The sequence below is a fragment of the Cyprinus carpio genome, chromosome B14 (assembly GCF_018340385.1).
Source record: "Cyprinus carpio isolate SPL01 chromosome B14, ASM1834038v1, whole genome shotgun sequence".
Lineage (NCBI taxonomy): Eukaryota > Metazoa > Chordata > Actinopteri > Cypriniformes > Cyprinidae > Cyprinus > Cyprinus carpio.
The window spans coordinates 3,048,502-3,068,057 of NC_056610.1; the positions used below are offsets into that span (position 1 = coordinate 3,048,502).

At 37.5% G+C, this 19,556-nt stretch overlaps 2 protein-coding genes across 2 annotated transcripts; both read left to right on the plus strand.

The window, feature by feature from the left end:
- The first annotated feature begins 273 nt into the window (after positions 1 to 273).
- si:ch211-159i8.4 (matrix-remodeling-associated protein 5) lies at positions 274 to 13,120 on the plus strand. The gene is made up of 7 exons (XM_042737743.1): positions 274 to 830; positions 2,451 to 2,677; positions 3,227 to 3,356; positions 3,504 to 3,894; positions 4,195 to 7,476; positions 8,153 to 9,056; positions 10,693 to 13,120. The coding sequence occupies exons 2-7, from the start codon at positions 2,490 to 2,492 to the stop codon at positions 12,599 to 12,601; spliced, it is 6,804 nt and encodes a 2,267-aa protein (XP_042593677.1). The 5' UTR covers positions 274 to 830; positions 2,451 to 2,489; the 3' UTR covers positions 12,602 to 13,120.
- Positions 13,121 to 14,451: 1,331 nt separating this feature from the next.
- On the plus strand, positions 14,452 to 17,813 carry rab33a (RAB33A, member RAS oncogene family). Its single transcript, XM_042737744.1, has 2 exons — positions 14,452 to 14,850; positions 15,660 to 17,813. The coding sequence occupies exons 1-2, from the start codon at positions 14,587 to 14,589 to the stop codon at positions 16,104 to 16,106; spliced, it is 711 nt and encodes a 236-aa protein (XP_042593678.1). The 5' UTR covers positions 14,452 to 14,586; the 3' UTR covers positions 16,107 to 17,813.
- The last annotated feature ends 1,743 nt before the right edge of the window (positions 17,814 to 19,556 follow it).

The window sequence follows — 19,556 nt, forward strand, 5'->3', positions numbered from 1 at the left end:
CGATCAGATTTGTCTTTCAGTTTGCAAAAACAAAAATCTTGCTAGCTTTAAAACAAAAACCTTTCATTCCTTTAATAGAAAAAACATATTTACTCGAGGTTACCATATGAGCACAATTATATTGAGCTTTTTTGACAGTGAACTTTCATGTCACTTTTTCCAATTAAATTATTTTATGACTAACTGATTTGATTAATATTTTGCAAACAATAGTTTTGGCACTGGCAATTAGTCACTCATGCATTAATTATGGTTCAGAAAATAAGCTCTTGTGGCCTTTTAAAAGTTCACGGAACAACAGCTGGAGACAGAGCAGAGGGGGAAATGATAAACAGGACGTGAATTCCTGAAATGGAATAGGAGTGTGAGTGAGACACTTAGGTGAGCATGTGTGTGCATACTGTATGCATGAACCCATCAATGTGTTTAAAAATGAGAAAACAGAACAGTGAGTAAGAGATGAGTGGTGTTAGAAGACAGTAAAGGGCAGGCAGAAGAAAAAAAGAGAAACATCATGAAAGAAACAGCTTCAGCTACGCAGGTAATGGAGGAAGAGAGGGGATGGATGTAAGCCAAGTCTCTCAGCATTCCCTCCCCCTGTACAGGCCAGCTCAGAGGAGGAGTGTAGGTGGGAGTAAAGCACTTCTCCAGATGTAGTTGACTGCTGGAGTCTGACTTTCTCCAGATAAGCCTCCATCACTCAGAGTTCCCAACAGTTCTTGCTCAGTCAAGTACAGGGATAAACAAAATTACGGAACTTTTGCGAGTCATCTGCAAACAATTACACACTTCGTCTTCACCTGTAACGTTTTCTCAACAGGAATCTTGAGGTAAGACGCGATATTTGTTCCAAGACTCTCAAGTTGAGATCTGTCTCAGCATCTAATTATCAGAAATAGTATGCCTTTTTTTTCCTCTGAACTTTCTTGGTCATAAATATTCCAGTGCATATCGATGAGTTCACTGTAGTTCCCCTTGGTCATTAGAATCTTGATCAGAGTTGATCTGAAATGTATCCTATTCAAATAAATTCACATACATTTTGACTTAAACAGAACTGAACCCTGAGCAGAAGTTAACTTCAAAAGAAGTGTTAAGGTTTGATGATCTTAAAATATCTTTGATATACAGTAATTATGTATGAATCCAGTTAATATTAACTAAATCTCCGCCTGAGGTCCAGGGCAATCATCAGCCAGTATTCTACAGTAATGCAAGCCACCAAAGATCAATTAAATTAATTTTAACATAAATTATGCCCTCAAAAGTCAAAACAGAACTAATTTGTATAAAAATTTGATATTACTAGAGACCATTTCCTTTGCAAGATATAGGAAACTTATCATTGTGCTTTCTTGCATAAGCTACCACTAGAATTTTTCTACAGGAAAGAGAAATATTAATGCAGAACATAAGTTTAGAGGTGGAGTGTAAATAGTTTTCTGTGAAACAGTTAGGTTAATCATAATGGATTAAAATACCAAGCGCAGATGTAAATTGCTTGGTTTATTTACAGGCCGATGTTGCAAACAGCATGAAAGAGACAGGAATGCAGTGGGAATAAAATTGTCATCATGGGTCATTATCGGCCCTCTGTCAGATGAATAAATCATGCCTGACGTTTCACCTTTTGGTCGCCCTGCACTAAACAACAGATATGAGCGACCTAAGCTGGCAGAAAGGAAAAGTAATAAAAATGCAAAACAGGGGCCTTACCATCTTTCTGTGCCTTGGAATCCAAATACACTTGCATTTAGGAATTGCAGCAATTGTCTTCTTCCTCTTAAATGTAGTTTGTGTAATTAAGCTGTGGATAAGTTGCCAGCTTGTGGTAGGAAACCCATGCAATGCTCTTCCTGAGACAAATACTTGAGCAATGATTTATTTTGTGTGGGCTCAGCAGCTCTGTGGGGGAGGACAGATACTACACTTAAAAATGACAATATAATTGCTGTATGTACAAAACATTAAATATTCATAAATATGTGCAGTAATCATACAGTATTTAGTCAAATTACATCACAGTGTCTACATATTATTAGTAAAGAAAAAAATTAATCACTTGGTGAAACAATATGTACTTGCACAGTGTTTTTTTTTATAATGGATTACTAAATTGATATGTAATATGTTTCTTGACTTAGAATCATCCTCTCAAAGAGACATCAGTGGTTTAAAAAAATCATGACAGACTAACAATATGTTGCAATAAGTTATGTGTTCGAGTCAGGCATGTGCACAAATTTCAGAGGTTGATGAGTCATCATAATTCAGAAGTAGTGTCACAAGACAATTAAAAAAAAAGCTTATATGAGACATTCAACATCAATTCAAATGTTCAGTGATTTGCTTGCTTTTTACTGTAAGTTATTTTTAGCTTATGCAAGTAAAAATTGCAGACTGATTGCTGTATCAACTAATTTTATGCAATGTAAAACTCTGCTTTGCAGTCACACCGTTCCTAAATCGGATAATGGCATGAGAGGGACATGGCTCCAGTGGGTGTACCTGCTCTCTTAATGTTGGCATCTTGCCTGCTGTTCATCTTGCCCTCATGCCTCTATGCGTGTCCGAGGTCCTGCAGTTGCCCCAGCCCTAAAGAGGTGCACTGCACCTTCCGTCACCTACTCTCTGCCCCACAAAACCTACCCAAGAACACTGAGAGACTCAACCTAGGGTAGGATACTGTGTTCTTGTCTTTAGAAGATGATAGACTTAAAATGAAGAAAAAAAAGTATTTTGACACATTGTGGTTGTGAATAGGTCATGTTGTTCCAAAACTCTATGACTTTCTTCTGTGGAACACAAAATAACATATTTAGTGTTTTTTGTTGCCCATACAATGGAAGTCAATGGTAACCAGAACTGTTTGGAACTAACATTTTTCAAAATATCTTATTTTTTGTTTCACAGAAGAAAGAAAGTCATGTTTTATTTTTGGGTGAACTAGCACTCTAATGTGCTAAGCTACACCTGTGGTTAATGTTGGAACTAGAGGAGAAATTACGTCATACAGCACCTAAAAATCATCAAAACACCAGTTGGGTAAAAGTCATAGCATTCAATTGTGTCATTTTTAGCCCCATTGAACATGCATGTTTACTGAGTAAAATTAAGTAAATGATACCCCAAAATTGGTGCTGATTACTCTGCATCTCACAAAATTGATGTGATATGTTTTAAGCTAACATTTTTTTTTTCCCAACTATCTTTGATTACTGTAAAGCTATAACAGCATTGGCACGGTTGGGTCTTCAGATTTTGCAAACCTGCGGCAATTGGAAATGCTCATGCTCCATGGAAACGATATCTCCTCTGTCTCTTCCGGATCCTTTTACCACCTCCGTTTCCTCCAGGTATAAGTTAATATGAGATGCACATCAAACACATTATACTCATCTACTGTACTGTAGCATCTCTGTGTCTCTAATTTTCTACAAATAGTTAAGAAACATGACCTTGAATTGCATTGGGGTATAACTGATGTTCTTTATTTTGCACAGATACTCAAATTGAGCTACAACAAACTCAAAAGAGTTGACCCCAGCTTGTTCGAGGGCTTGACCAGTCTTGTACGGCTTCATTTAGACCACAACCTCATTGACTTCATTGAGCCTTTTTCATTTAATGGACTCACATCATTAAAGCTATTGCAACTGGAGGGGAACCGGCTGCAGGACCTCCACTCTCACACATTTATTACTGTCTCAGTCCTGGGTACATTTTGGAGCTCAGGACTGCGGCATCTGCACCTGGCAGACAACCAGTTAGAATACCTGCTGCCTGGAACTCTGCAGCACTTAGACAGGCTAGAAGTCCTCTCTCTTCATGGAAACCCCTGGGCCTGTGACTGCCACTTACACTGGTTGTTGGAGTGGGACAAAAATCATGAGGGTGAAAATTCTTTGATTGAATTTTCCAAACTTTGCAGCACTCACTCAGAAGTTTTTGTAAAGGCAATGAATAAAATCTCATTGCACACAAATATATAGAACTTCACATATAGTGTTGATACATAATTTATTCCAAATTTTTACATTTATCATCACTGTCCTAGATGCATTGTATTGTTACATTACATTTAAGTTTGAATGAGTACAACTGACTCCACTGACTGCAAATAATTACAAGGAAAACAACATTTATCATTATTATTATTATTATTATTTACATTCTCTATCCCTCTCTTTACAGGAGTTATTAAGTGCAAAAAGGACCGTGACTCTGGAGATGCTGGCAACTGTGCTGCATGTGCCTCACCAAAACCTTTGAACAACAGCCAGATCTTGCAGCTTTCTACCAGCCAGCTCACCTGTGACCAACCCTCCCTTCAATCCCCACTTAAAATTGGGGAGAGTAGCATGTGGGAAAATCAGGAGCCAGATGCCCCCTACATCAAGGACCTGGAGCGTCCGCTTGGCCATCTGACCTTCATTCTCTCTGACAGTCATGGGAATCGGGCACACGTGGCTTGTAATGTAAAACGTCCTGTTGAAGACACTTCCATGGAGTGGGAGCCAGTGAGGAGACTGGATCAGATTGCTGTAAATGTGACTCTACGGACACTTCTGGAGTGTGAGATCGATAGAGATGCTCTTCAGAACCTGTGGAGGTTGGTTGCCTACTACTACGAGAGCCCAGCCATTTTGGAACGGGGAAACAGACTTGGGAATTCTTCAAAGGTGACTTTTCAGTACTCTCAAGCCTCACATGAGGAATCACCATATTTTACAGAGCTCAAAGGACACTTAATGGCTGAACCAGCCTGGCTTTTACAACCAAGGGTCACCCTTCAGCTGAACCGACGCAAAACAACAACTAAAAAACTGGTGCTGAACTTCTCTACTTTTATATCAAAGCACATCATTGGAAGAGGGCATGAGGAGGATGTAGTCTCCTCCTGGGCTATGATCCAAAGAGGAGCCCCGGGGAGAATCCAGTCAGTGCTAGAGCACTCTGAGGTCAGTCTGGATTGCAGCGTGCTAAGCTCGGGGCATCAGCCTGTGGAGTGGATGCTTCCAGACTTAACAACAGTGGATCAAACTGATTCCCATAAATTAAGGCTGGAGAATTACAGACTAGTTATCAAAAACACAAGTATTGCAGACTCTGGACTGTATCATTGCTTTGTGAGGACTGACACTAATGTGGACATCGTCACTTATAGACTCACAGTCAGGATGCGTCTCCTAAGTCCCAGTGATTTAAATGGAAAGAAGATATCTGTGGAGAATGGGGACACTCTTAGTCTTCCCTGTTTAGTAACTTCTCCTCATCCAATTGAGACAAGATGGTTCCTACCAAACAATCAGATTTTTAAAGCGTCAGACATGAAAGGAAGGGTGTATGTATCACAGAACAACACTTTGATCATCAAAAAAGTGACTTACGAGGATGCCGGAGAGTATAGTTGCTTAGCAGCTAACCTCTATGGGGCTGATATGTTGTCTCATCTAATTGTTGTTACTGGTGAAAAGGAAGACGCACAAAGGGGTGTTACGGTATCGATGGGTGACTTACTGCTTTTTGAAAATGAGGACAGTGAAGGGTCAGGATATGAAGAAATCAAAAGACCAACTGCTAAACTCACACCTCAGAGGGTCGATGGAAAACACGTCCGACAAAATTCAAAAGGAAAGAAAATCAAAGAGAGTGTGAGAAAACCTAATAACTCTGTCAAAGAGCTTGATCCTAGCCGCTGGGAGCAGATTCTTGCGAAAGCTAACGCTAAGCTCTCAACCATGTTACCAGTTACAGCGAACCTAGAAATGACAAAAACACTGAAAACAGTGACTGAGTCTTCACTGATTACAATCACCAAAACTTTGTTGGCTGATACCTTTAAAACGACTAAAACAGATGTTACAGCCAGCAGTACCAGCACAAGTTCAAGCATCCAACATTTCAATGCGAAACAGCTGGAACCACCACCCCATAATGAGCATGTACACGAAACTACACAAGGAGAAAAATCAAAACACAAGACAAGTGATTATAACATTTCATATTCGACTTTAGAACACATAGACTCAACAACGGTACCTGAACATGAGACTCAGCTGGTAAAACAGGTAGACAGACAGACAATAGAAGAGAAAATAAGGGCTAACAATAATTCCATCTGGAACCAAAGACGAAGATTCCCATATAGGCAGCGCAGGCCTCCTTCACGTAGACCACGTCCGAAGAAACCAAATTTCACCCTGGCTCCCTCTACAGCAGTGCCATTCACTCACTCTCCAGTCAAGACACTGATACCTAAAAGTAGTGTAGCAATGACCACCAACACTTATACTCAAGCCCAAAACAAAGATGTCACAGCATCAATGACTTTAGAAGTTTCTAGTAACCCAGTAACCGAAAGCTTTGCAGTGGCAATCACAGAGGAGCCACTTAAAGTCCCTATAACTATGTTCAGAAAAGATGAGAACTTGAATGAACTTGAAAGCAAAACAAAACACATTAAGTCAATTCAGCTTGTAAGTACAACATCTCTGCAAGAAAAGGAAGCAGTTCCTGCTACAGGTGCTACAACCAGACAGATCAACAGGTATGGACATGAAAACAGAGAGATCATTTTGAGAACTTATAGCCAGGCAAATGAGGATAAGATTTCGGCAACTGCCATCCCTAATCTTCATATCAGTTACATAAATCCTCCAGAGACAAAAATAGCACATGTGACTGAGAAACCAACCTTAAGTAATGTGGACCAGCAGAGAGTTTACAACTGGGCAATGCATCCTGAAGGAGTACCTATACACCCCTGGTTAATCCAAAAGTCCACACCAAAAATACAAATCTCTATTACACCCTATCCATACAATCAGTCTCCCTTCTGGCCCACAGTTCAGAGCTCAAAGCACCACCACTCGCAAGACAAAACATGGTATTTCCTACAAACAGGAGGCAGGGGTGCAGGGGCCACCAATCGGCCTGAAATCACTGCTGAAACAGCAAAGCCCACAACTTATATTTCGGGGTCAGCGACAGCTTCCATTGCGAGGACCATAGCTCCACATGTCAGCTCATCTCGTGTACGTGACCACTTACTTTTCAACAGGCTCAGAAACAGATATAGACAGTCACAGCTTGATGCATATCGACTAGCCCAGATGGGAAAGCTTGTCACTTCTAAGCCAAGGACATATCGTCCCACCCCACAGCCTCACCAACCTCCAAATATCCCAAGCATCTACAAGCCTGTGACTCCTCCATCCATCCTAGCATATACAAACAAACCAACATTCACAGCTAGTGTACCATATGGCAGTCGCTGGCACTACAGTCAGTTTGGAGCAAAGAAATTGAGCACTGCCATTCCCTTTCCAAACCTGATGGGCAATGGCGCCAAACCCAGGATCACAGCAACTGAGTCCGTTACTATATCTGCTTTAGCAGAGACAGATGTGCTCTTGTCCTGTAGATCATCTGGGGACCCCAAACCTGTTGTTTCATGGACCAAAGTTTCAACAGGTTAGGTGATTCTTCGCTACATATCTTTTACGGATGCATCTGTCTGAATGGAGGATGATAACCTTTTTTAGAGCGCCCACTCCCAGCTTACCTTAGATAGTTATCAAACAATGCTATCATGCTTTATAAGCATTTTTTATGATTATTACATTATTATCCTCTTTATGAGGGCCTGCATGCAATTTTCTATTTTCTGAGTGACTCTGGAGTGCAACTGAAGCCAAATTGTCAGCTTATGGTAATTATCATAATAGCTGCAGCTATTTGATGTCAGAAATATTTGTAATCACTGTATAAAAGGAAACAGTAATTTTGTGTTTGAATTAGTGGTTGAAAGGCTTCAATCAGTAATACTTGTAATGAGAAATGTTATATTATATATAACACTTACATTTTTTACATAAATTGGATCAAATCATACAGGTATATTTTGGTTCAATTATAACAGATAAGTTTGTATTGTCCTAGAGGTTAATCTAACAGCTCACTTACAGCTACAATAAAAGGATACAAGACCCCATTGTGAGAGATATACATAATCTACATCAAAACATACAGAATGCGACATACCCCAACTGTGCTGTTTGTTTTTGAAATAGTCAAACAGTTCAATATTTTTTGACATTATTTGATAAGTCTATTGATGTATTTACCTTTTTTTTCAACTCTTTTACAGGTGCAACAATTCAGACCAACACAAAACTTGGACAAAGATTTGAGGTCCTTTCAAATGGTACTTTTGTGATTAAGAATGTCCAGCTGCAAGACAGAGGCCAGTACCTTTGCACAGCTCAAAACAAATTTGGTTCAGACCGCGTGGTAGTTACCCTCGTTGTCCAGACTCAGCCTCCAAAAATCATGAGTTCAAGGGCCAGAGATGTTTCAGTGTTTTTGGGAAACTCAGTCAGCTTAGACTGTATTGCGTTGGGTAAACCAGAAGCTCAGATTTCATGGATACTTCCAGACAGGACATTTGTGCGAGACATTGGTACCCTTGACCGAAGAGTATCTCTTTTTCCAAACGGAACACTGAGTATTCATTCAGCAAACTTTTCTAATAAAGGTGATTATAAGTGTATCGCCAGCAATGCAGCAGGAGCTGATACACTCACGTACCACATTCGTGTTGCTGCTCTACCTCCAATAATTGTTGAGGTTTCACATGAGACTATATTTATGAATGCTGGAAGAAACGTATATGTGGATTGCACTGCTAAAGGAGAGCCATTCCCTTTAATTAAGTGGGTCCTCCCTGATGGTTCACAAATGAAGCCCACACAGTTTATTGGAAGTCGGATATTTATTTTCCCCAATGGAACGCTTTATATAAAGAATGTCAATCCCAGTGATTCAGGGAGGTATGAGTGCTCAGCAACCAATCAAGTGGGCTTTGCTAAAAGAACGGTGCAGATGGATGTTAGACAAGAGGCTCCAGGCCCCTGGAAAGGCCTATATCAGCAACACAGTGTCACAGCAACATATGGATCCACAGTTTTCCTGCATTGTCCAGAGTCTGTAGGTTCCCACAGGGGCACAGTCTGGAGACTAACATCTAAAATCATTCTGGAACATCAGTACAGGTACATATTTAATGCTTTTGAAGACAAGCTAAATGTAAAATGCTCTATCTAGATAGAATTTGACAATTTCTTTTAAATAAAATGATAAAGACTTTTTCTGCTTATTAATGTGGGAGCTTGTTTCCCATTTGAAGCACCCCATACAGAGGGTTTATTTAAGTCAAGCCATCACTGCTTTATTGTCATTTTTCCTTTAATAAGATAGTTTAATAAGATAGATAACTTTTCTCATTTGGGCAATTATTAGTTCTCACTGTTCACACCATGCAGTCTGACATACACTCTCAAACTCACAGCAAGCCAACTTCATCACTTGTGTAATTCAAATAATATATGGTGTAGATTAAACAAGCAGTCTGTCTCAAACTGGAAAAACCAAACAAACCCTGCTGATCCAGACAATACAGTAACTGAGCGAGACACAAGGGCAATTTGTCTACTTCATATGCTTAGCAGGGACATTGCTAGGAATTCTGGTGCTTAGTCATCTATACAACAGGCTACTTAAAGCAGTTAGATAACAAATAAATTTAACATTAGACATTCATTATTACATCTAGAACTAAAATTGACCAAAATTAAATTATGTTCACAAATGTTAAATATTGGTTCATAATCCTGTAGTGTGACTTCAGCTACAACAATAATTTTATGAAGAAGCAATAAGAAACACAGCCACTGATGATGATGATGATGATGATGATGTGTATGTTTATGTGATTTATGAGGACATTTTATAGGCTACTGGTACAAAAACATATTTTATGGGGACAGTTCCTCATAGTTCCCAAAAAAATAAAAAATCTTTAAAAACATACTAAACAATGTTTTATTAAAAATGTTAAAATGCAAAAAGTTTTGTGAGATGGGAAGGTCAAGGGTTAGGGTAGGGTATAGTAAATACCGTTTGTACAGTATAAAAACCATTACACCTACAGAGAGTCTCCATAAAACATAAAAATCAATGTGTGTGTGTGTGTGTGTGTGTGTGTGTGTGAATGAGAGATGTTAGTAAAATGTGTGTAAACTAGTTTGTCTATATTGCTCTGAACTATGAGTATTCCACAAATACCCTTTATCTTTCTCTTCTCTTGTTCTGTAGGACCTATAACTCTTTAAAACTCAATGCTTTTTAAAAACCTTTAAACCTTTTGTCAACACATTCAAAGTTTGTCTTGACAAACTTGCTTTACTATTTAAAATAACAGATATATTAATTTATTTGGATTTCCTTTTAATCGTACTGCCTTACATTCAAATTCACATTGCAATTCTACATCCTGTTTCCTACCTTAATTATTAGGTTTATTATTATTTTCAATTTAAAAATTAAAATGATTTGTAAAAGACTCTAGCTAATATACCGCAAAATATAATGCAGTATATTACATAATACATTCCCATAAATGAGAAACTAGTGCTTATATATTTCAATATACTGCAATATATGCATATTAATACAAAAAAAGTAAAAGCCTGTGGTTAGGATGATGATTGGCCAAACACCATTAAGACTATAAGTATATTACTTCATTTAAAAAGTAATGGAAGAATTCTATAAGCTATTTTATCCTAGTTAATTACTATGAAAGCTGTCATAAAAAGAGGTAAACAATTTCTCTCTTTTTGTTTTCAGTCCACAAAGACACATCACTGCTTTCCCCAATGGCACTCTGAGAATTCTGAGACTGACTGAGAAAGATGGAGGCAATTATTTGTGCATGTATCAAAGACCAAATGGTGAGGACATGGAGCTGTTCCAAGTAGAGGTTCTCATGAGGCCACCAAAGATAGAGAACACTGGGGCACAACATAAAAGAGTTGCTAATGGAGACAACTTCCTGGTGGACTGTGTAGCTTCTGGCCTTCCAGACCCTGAGGTTTCATGGAGCCTCCCAGATGGCACCATGATCAACAATGCCCTCCAGTCGGATGACAGTGGAACCCATAACCGGCGCTATATCATCTTTGGGAATGGAACGCTTTTGTTGCAACAAATGGGAAAGAAGGATGAAGGCAATTATACATGCTATGCTAAGAACACCCTGGGGGAAGATGCAATGAAAGTAAGTGTCCAAGTCATGCCAAACTCACCCCAAATAACTTCTAAAGAGCAGGTAACCATGTGGGCACCTTTCGGGCAATCAGCACAAATGAAGTGTGATGCTACAAGTGTGCTACCACCTACGATCATCTGGATCTCACCAAGGAATGAGATAATACCCTCGTCTTCGGTCAAATACCAAATCCTTAATGATGGGACTCTGATCATTAAAAAACTGACTTTGGCTGACCAGGGAAAGTATGCCTGTGTTGCACGGAACCCAGCCGGAGATAATATCAAGAACGTGAACCTTCTAGTTGAGGTTAAAGGCCCGCAAATCAATGGACACAGTGGGCGATCAGAGAACAAAATTTTAGCAGTGTATTATCAGACCTTGCTGCTGGATTGCAAAGCAGAAGGTAAGCCTGAACCACAGATCACCTGGACTACACCTTACGGCATGTCTCTACCCACTCCATATTTGGGAGGTAGGTTCCAAGTCCACAGGAATGGCACTCTTGAATTGAGGGGCATTCGAAAGACTGATGAAGGTCGGTTTCTGTGCATAGCCAAGAATTACTTAGGGGAAGCAAGTCTAGCTTTTGACCTCGAAGTTGCATCACTTGCTGAAAAGCCAATCTTTCCAGTGCCAAACATAGAGGTTCTTCCTCTCAAAGCAGATGGTGATGACATATCTTTGGAGTGTCGTGCTACAGGAAAACCGAAGCCAGAGTTTCTATGGATTCTACCCAATGGAACAGCACTGAATCCAGGCATGAAACTTCAGCGGTTCATTCACTACCTGGGAAATGGGACTTTACACATTACTCAGCCAGGTGTCATTGACAAAGGTGTGTATCGGTGCCTAGCTAAAAATGTAGCTGGACAAGCAGAAAAGCGCTATGCTTTAGAACCTGGACAGAAGCCTCAAATTAGAAGTACAGCTTCAACAATGAAGATTTCGTTTGGACAGACACTAAATATGCCATGCAATGCTGATGGTTGGCCTCAGGCAACAATTACCTGGACTCTTCCAAATGGCCTGGTTTTAGACAAGCCCCAAGTTATTGGAAGAGTAACATATTTATCTAACGGCACACTTCAGATAAAAGAAACATCCAAATTTGATAGAGGAACGTATACCTGCAAAGCCACAAACACCTTTGGATCCTCAACACTGTCATATCCAGTAAGTATTATGGTGTTTCCACCTCAAATCACTCATGCTCCGCCTTCAATAACCAGAGTTAACAGGGGCTCTTCTGTGATTCTGAACTGTATAGCTGCTGGCATACCCAAACCAGACATTTCTTGGACTCTGCCTGGACGCACCACGCTTGTACCCAATAGTCGCTTCACAGCACAGGGTGGAATTCACATGACAGAGGAGGGAAATTTGGTCATACAGGACCCAGGCCTCATGAACTCAGGGATTTACAAATGTAATGCTAGAAATGCCTTGGGAACAGACTTTAAAGCAACATACCTTCAAGTGATCTGAGCAACAGTAAGAAATCCATCAGGTCATTAAGAAAAATAAATGGGAACCTGTCTTTATAAACAAATTTAACACTTTAAAATTGCTTAAAATAAATACCAACAATGTTGTTAAATGGCATTTTTCATTTTGTGAATAGCCATGGATTGTTGTCTTTTGATCTGCCCATTAACTGACCCGAGGATAAGATTTCTTTAGTATTCTGTATTTAATTTATGAAATTATTGGTTTGTACATATTTATATATTCCACAGATTAAACAGAATAATTTTTTAAAACCTTTTTTTTTAACATAAATTTTACATAAAACATTCCAGAATGTCTGTGATTTGTCTGATATGTTCGGCCTGTTGAATTTCTTGCATTCTTCAGTGGATTAGAACAAAATAGCCTTGTCAGAGCAGAACGAGGCCTTGTATGGTACAAATGTTGGCATTGTGGAAGTTGTCCAAATAAATAAGACAATAACACAGTATGTAAGACACTTACTGCCACACTGGGCAAATAAATAATAATATTTGATTTCTGGTCTTTAGTCTTTAATATCAAGTCAAATCACATTTATTTGTACAGTGCTTTATACAATACAGATTGTTCAAGCAGCTTCACAATAATGGGAACATACCAAAAACAGGAAAACGTTAATGTTGTAAAATTCATCAATTATGAAACGACTTATCATCAGTTATGAAACAACATCAGTTATGAAAGCAGCTTTATAGAAGGCAACAGTATAATTATTCAGCTCAAGTAATTTCAGTGTTGATTCAATTCAGTTCAATAACAGTGTTGATATTGCAAAGTTAGTGTCATTATCCAGCTCAATTCCTGAATTTAGTTTTCATCTTATAGTGTATAATATATAATATTACTGAATATTAATTGTCTTTTGTTATATACTAGGGCTGTCAAATGATTAATCATGATTAATCACATCCAAAATAAAAGTTTTGTTTACATAATATGTGTGTGTATACTGTGTATATTTATTATGTATATATAAATACACACACATGCATGTATATATTTAAGAAGAATATGTTATGTTTATATATTAAATATATTTATATATAATATAAAATATAAGAATATAAATATATAAATGTATATACATGTAAATATTTTCTAAATATATAATTTATGTGTGTGTATTTATATATACATAATAAATATACCCTGTACACATACATATATTATGTAAACAAAACTTTTATTTTGGATGTGATTAATCGTGATTAATCATTTGACAGCCCTATTATATACCCTTTAAAAAAATGCCACAATTGCACAATATTACTAGACAAACAAAAGGCCATACATTCATTTTGGAATTTGGTGTGTATTTCATTTTAAATACAAGACACCACGATACTTAATTAAGCAATATGCATAGCATAGCATTTGTGCATCCCCATAGAAAAATATAATAATAATAATAATAATAATAATAATAATAATGAATGAAAAAAAAAACACAATATGAATTAAAACATTTCTTATTAACTTCTTCTAAGACCAAACTATCTAAAACTATTCTATACACATAAGATGTATGTATGATATTTATGTCTATGTAGCCTACTCTTACTGTTTATCATTATTTTATTTTTTTTCCTTTGATACTTACATTTTTGTGGGTGTTTTTCCTGTCGTTTTCCATTGCAATACTAGCAAACAAGTCAGCATTAGAGTAAATTAAGACAGAATTTTAATTTTAGAGTGAACTATCCCTTTAAATTTAACCAGTGCAACCATGTTGTCACAATTATTCGATACAAAAGTAATTTTTTTTTTTTTTTACAAACTATTAATTTTTAACTAGCCTACTTTTAAATGCATTAAAAGTACGCATCAGTCGGCATACACTTGTCAGTCTATGTGAACTCCCTGCATCTGCAAAGGGAGTGGATTTGCCATCCCTTCCCCCATCACCACCACCATCACCGCCGGACCAGTGAACACCAGGCTCGGTACATCATTTCACCGTGATGGCAAATGAATTCCCAGAAAGCAGAGAAGGAACTGCCAACTCACGCCATGCCAACCTCACGTCGTCTCTAGACTTGAGCACGTCTCTAGATCACAGTGTGCAGACGCGGATCTTTAAAATCATTGTCATCGGGGACTCAAATGTGGGCAAGACCTGTTTAACCTTCCGCTTCACCGGCGGAGCCTTTCCCTGTAAGACCGAAGCCACCATCGGCGTGGATTTCAGGGAGAAAGCCGTGGAGATCGAGGGCGAGAAAATAAAGGTGGGATTCATTGTTGGGGTTGGTCTCGTCACGACCAGGCCGATATCTCGTTGTATCACGATTGTGTTTTGTGTGTGTTTCAGTGGAAGTGTGACAGACAGCAGCATCGCGATGAAGCTCAATGTTTACATTACGAGTAATCACATGAATGACTCTTTCTGATCGCATGATGCATCAGAGGCGTAGTTTCTTTTAAGACAAATCAAAATACGTGTCATAATGTCGACAGTTTATTTTTTTCTTGATCTAAGATGTCCATTGCCTGGTCCAAACTGGTTCTCAAAAGATTTTGAACTGTTTAGAGCAGCTTAGACGATCTAGAAACTAATAGTCCAAACCAATAGTCTCATATTTTAATTTATTAGTATTCATACAACACAATATAATAGACTGGTGAAAAGAGCATAATATGACATTATAAAGATAACACATTTATTTGAAAAGAGCATAATATGACATAGATAACACATTATTTATTTGTTTATATATATATATATGTGTGTGTGTGTGTGTGTGTGTTATTTAATTCAGTCAGTTGAGTTAATTTAACCCTTTAATATATAATCTGTTAAATCAAAAACAGAAAATCTTAATGTTTCTTAATATAGAAGTAAAATTCAACACATAGCTTTGACACATAGTTATTGGGATTTAACATCACAGTCAGAATTACAAATAGCTTTTTAAAGATGTCCAAAGCAGATTTATTTATTGACCTTCAAATCCATTTCTTTCTGATGCATCAGTTTTCTCGTTTTAACTTCCCTTCAACATTGAAATTTGTCGTTTGTCTTGTTCTACTCTGACAGGTGCAAGTATGGGACACAGCGGGCCAGGAGCGCTTTCGGAAGAGCATGGTGGAGCACTACTACCGCAATGTGCATGCTGTCGTATTTGTATACGACGTCACAAAAATGGCCTCATTCCAGAACCTAAAGACCTGGATTCAGGAGTGTAACGGGCACGGGGTGTCATCCTCGGTGCCTCGTGTTCTGGTGGGCAACAAATGCGACCTAGTTGACCAGATCCAGGTCCCTTCCAACACTGCCCTCAAGTTTGCAGATGCCCATAACATGCTACTGTTTGAAACATCAGCCAAAGACCCCAAGGAGAGCCAGAACGTGGACTCCATTTTCATGTGCCTGGCGTGTCGTCTAAAAGCCCAAAAGTACCTGATCTACAGAGACGTGGAGAGAGAAGACGGCAGAGTGAGGCTGAAACATCAGCCCGACCCTAAGAGTAACTGTCCTTGTTGAGGACCCTAAACTGTGAAATTATTAACATTGATAATTCACAATGCAAAAATGTGCCTGCAACTAATTTTAGTTACTTTATGACAGCTGCTCCATGAACTCTCTTTGTGTGTGTGTGTGTGTGTGTGTGTGGTTATCTTTCATGTTCTTTTCTTCATTACACCATCACTAAAAAGGCAAATCCCACAAAACCTGTCAAGAACATGTTGAAGTTGTGTCATTTCAAAATCACAGAAAGAAATGATAAATTACATTTTGCTAAAAAAAAACACTTATGCCTTTTAAGACTTATGCCTTTGTTTTTGCATTGTGACATTATTTTTATGACAATTAAGCACACTTTCCCTATTACCATAATGCAAAAATATTAATATATTATGTACTTCCTTCAATTTATGCTGATTTAAAAAAAAAAAAAAAAAATGTATTTCAGTGATGAGACTCTAATGACAATCATCAGTTTTAAAAACATACAAAATCATCCATTAAAAGTAAAACATTCAAAACATTATTTTGAGATTTCTGGTGAGGAAATGTGTTGAATTTCCATTAAAAAAATTATAATAATGTCAAAGTGCAAAAAATGCTGTTAGCCCTATAATATGTTCCATTTTATTAATAAAAAAATAATGCAACCTGGACATGACTTTACACAAGATTTCACCCATGTTTAACAGATATATCTTCAATCCCTCATGCTTAATTCGGGGCACACTTTACCACTTAAGCAATCTTTAAAGGTCTGAAGAAACGTGGCATTTGTTGGTTTACAGTCATTTGTTTCAGTCACACATTTGTTTGGATTCATCCATCAGCATACAACCAGATAAGATATTACTTAGTGGAATATGGTATAACATCTCCAGCATAATTGGCTGATGGTCTTAATGTTTTAGCTGTCAGGAACTGCACATACTGTAGAATCTGAAGAGTCACAATGATCATTCATTCATTCATTTGCCACCATTGCAAGTTATTTCTCATTGCCTTGTGGTTACTCACTGCTAAAATATTTCTAATATTTATCCCTCACTAACTGCATGGATACATTTGAAACCTGTTCAAATTATGAAACTAGATTATGATGATTAGCATTAAATAGTGACCTAAATGTTGATGTAATCTGATAACACTCATAATTGACCACATGCTCATTTCCATGCACCTTGGGAAAGAGTGAAACCGTGTGGGAAGTTTTATGTAGCATCACAGTATTTCACCAGCTTAAGGTGGTTCTGCCAAATGCATAAACACTAATGTGCAAAAGCAAGGTTCAAACAGGCCAGTGATTGTTACATTTCTATTCAAAAGACCCAGAAAAGAATGATTTTAACTTGACAAAGAATAGCAGTATGAGCGTTTCTGTGGAAGGGGTTGCTGATAATGTGGAAATGTTGATTATGGAATGTGCGAGTGCAATTTGGTGCACCTGTAATTGTTTTTGTTTTGATTTTTTTTTTTTTTTTTTTTTTGTAACCTCTATCCTCTGCTTATTCAGTCCTTTTGGTTCTACAGAGGAAGTTGCAGTTTTCTGTGTGGTTTCAAATGCTTTCAGATCCGTAAGAGAATTCTCTGGTTTCAACTGTGTTAGGCTTATATCTGCTGAAGAGCTTGAAGCCTTATTATTTGTCTTGTTTTGTGCTCTTGTGTGACATGTTACAGTATGTATGTTTGATTTTGAGCACCAAATTAAATCTCTGATATCCTGAAGCACTGAATCTTTTAATTGGAGTTCATGTTTTAGAGAAAAACAAGCATATGTGTTTTTCCAGTGCACAACACAATGCTGTTAACATACAGTATGCTGAAAAGAGTTCATAATGCGTTTGTAAAATTGTATTTAGCAGAAATTATTCACTGATTAATTAAGGACAGTATCAGCAATACCAAAAGACAAAGAGCATGCAACAATCCTGCTGTCATAAATAATATAGAAATTTGCAAAAAATAAAGAGGAGTTAAACACAGAAGTTTTGAATGTGGAAGGCCTAATTTTCCACTAAATATAAACCAGTGCAAAAAGAAATAAATCTTATATAGAGTGCTTATGTAATCAGATTTATGCTCAAATAAATACAGGCTGTAGAATATTAGACTGGTGCTTACATTTACAGGCCATAAATTTAAAAGTAAAATTATACTTTATTCAAAAGTGCCTAGGGTTAAGATATACTCGGATGAAAATAACAAAACATTTCGTATTTATTGCATTTCAGAAGCAATGTTTAAGATATTTGCATATCTGTTGAATAATGTGTTCCAGAAATATTTAAATGTCATATTTTAAAGTTAAACTCATAATAATTACATTTGCTGCCTCTAACTGTTAAGTCTTAATATCCAATACAATATGCTGAAAAATCACACACACATACACACACATAATTAACAGAAAAATGAATATACACATTCGCTTGAGATCCTTAGCTGAGGCTGAGATGGGCTATAAAAATCACAGTTTTTTGAAAGTGAAAATGAAATGACATGTGACCAAGTATGGTGACTCATACTTGGAATTAGTGCTCTGCATTTATCCCATCCAAAGTGCACACAGGGGCGGGCTTACCCATTAGGCAAAGGTAGGCGACCTAAAATGTTTTCATATAGGAGTTGCGCATTAAGCGCTGACACATGAACGGTTGCTGTTTACGGTGTTTATAGTCTGTGGTGCCTGCAGGTGTATGGCTGTACGCACTGTGAGTACCATGACCGCTCACACTGACACTGACCGCCGATTTGCCCCCCAAACATTTCAGCAGTTATCATAGGCCTGTGTGTGTCCCGTATTTCTGTTGACTGAACCAGCCATGCCATTAATTATGAATTTATCAGTCTTTTGCAAGCCAAAGTCAATTTCTGCATATAAATATTACGCCAAATAGAAACAGAAAATCGTGCTATATGCACTTTCATGAGATCGGGTTAGCCTACAACAATTAATTTGTTGGCTATTTTACAAATGGGAATACAACAAATTCATGACATGGGTAAAAAAAAAAGAGGCTAATAATTCACATATCATACAAAATTGCGTTGCAGAAAATCCTATACATGTACAGGTATTCAGAACAGAGCAACATAAAAAAATAGAAAAAGCAGCTATACAATTATAGGACAAAGTATTACATAGCCTATATAGGCTATGCCATTATAATTTGTGTTTTAATTTTTAATTGTATGGAATTATAAAATAAAATGCAAATTACAATTGGGCCTGTTTTAGGCTTTTCCTAATTTTTATATTTTAGATATCCATCAATTATGGTGATGAAAAAAATGACTCCATCTCCTTATTGGACGTGCCTTTAAAATTAAATAATTAAAAATAGAAACTCTTTCATTATGGAATCCATGCATTTCTCTTTAAAATAGGCTAGTGATTTAAAGCGTTCTATTTTTTTTTTAATCAGGTCTGTTTAGGTTCATCATTTTGAAGCGCTCCTGTTCAAACCC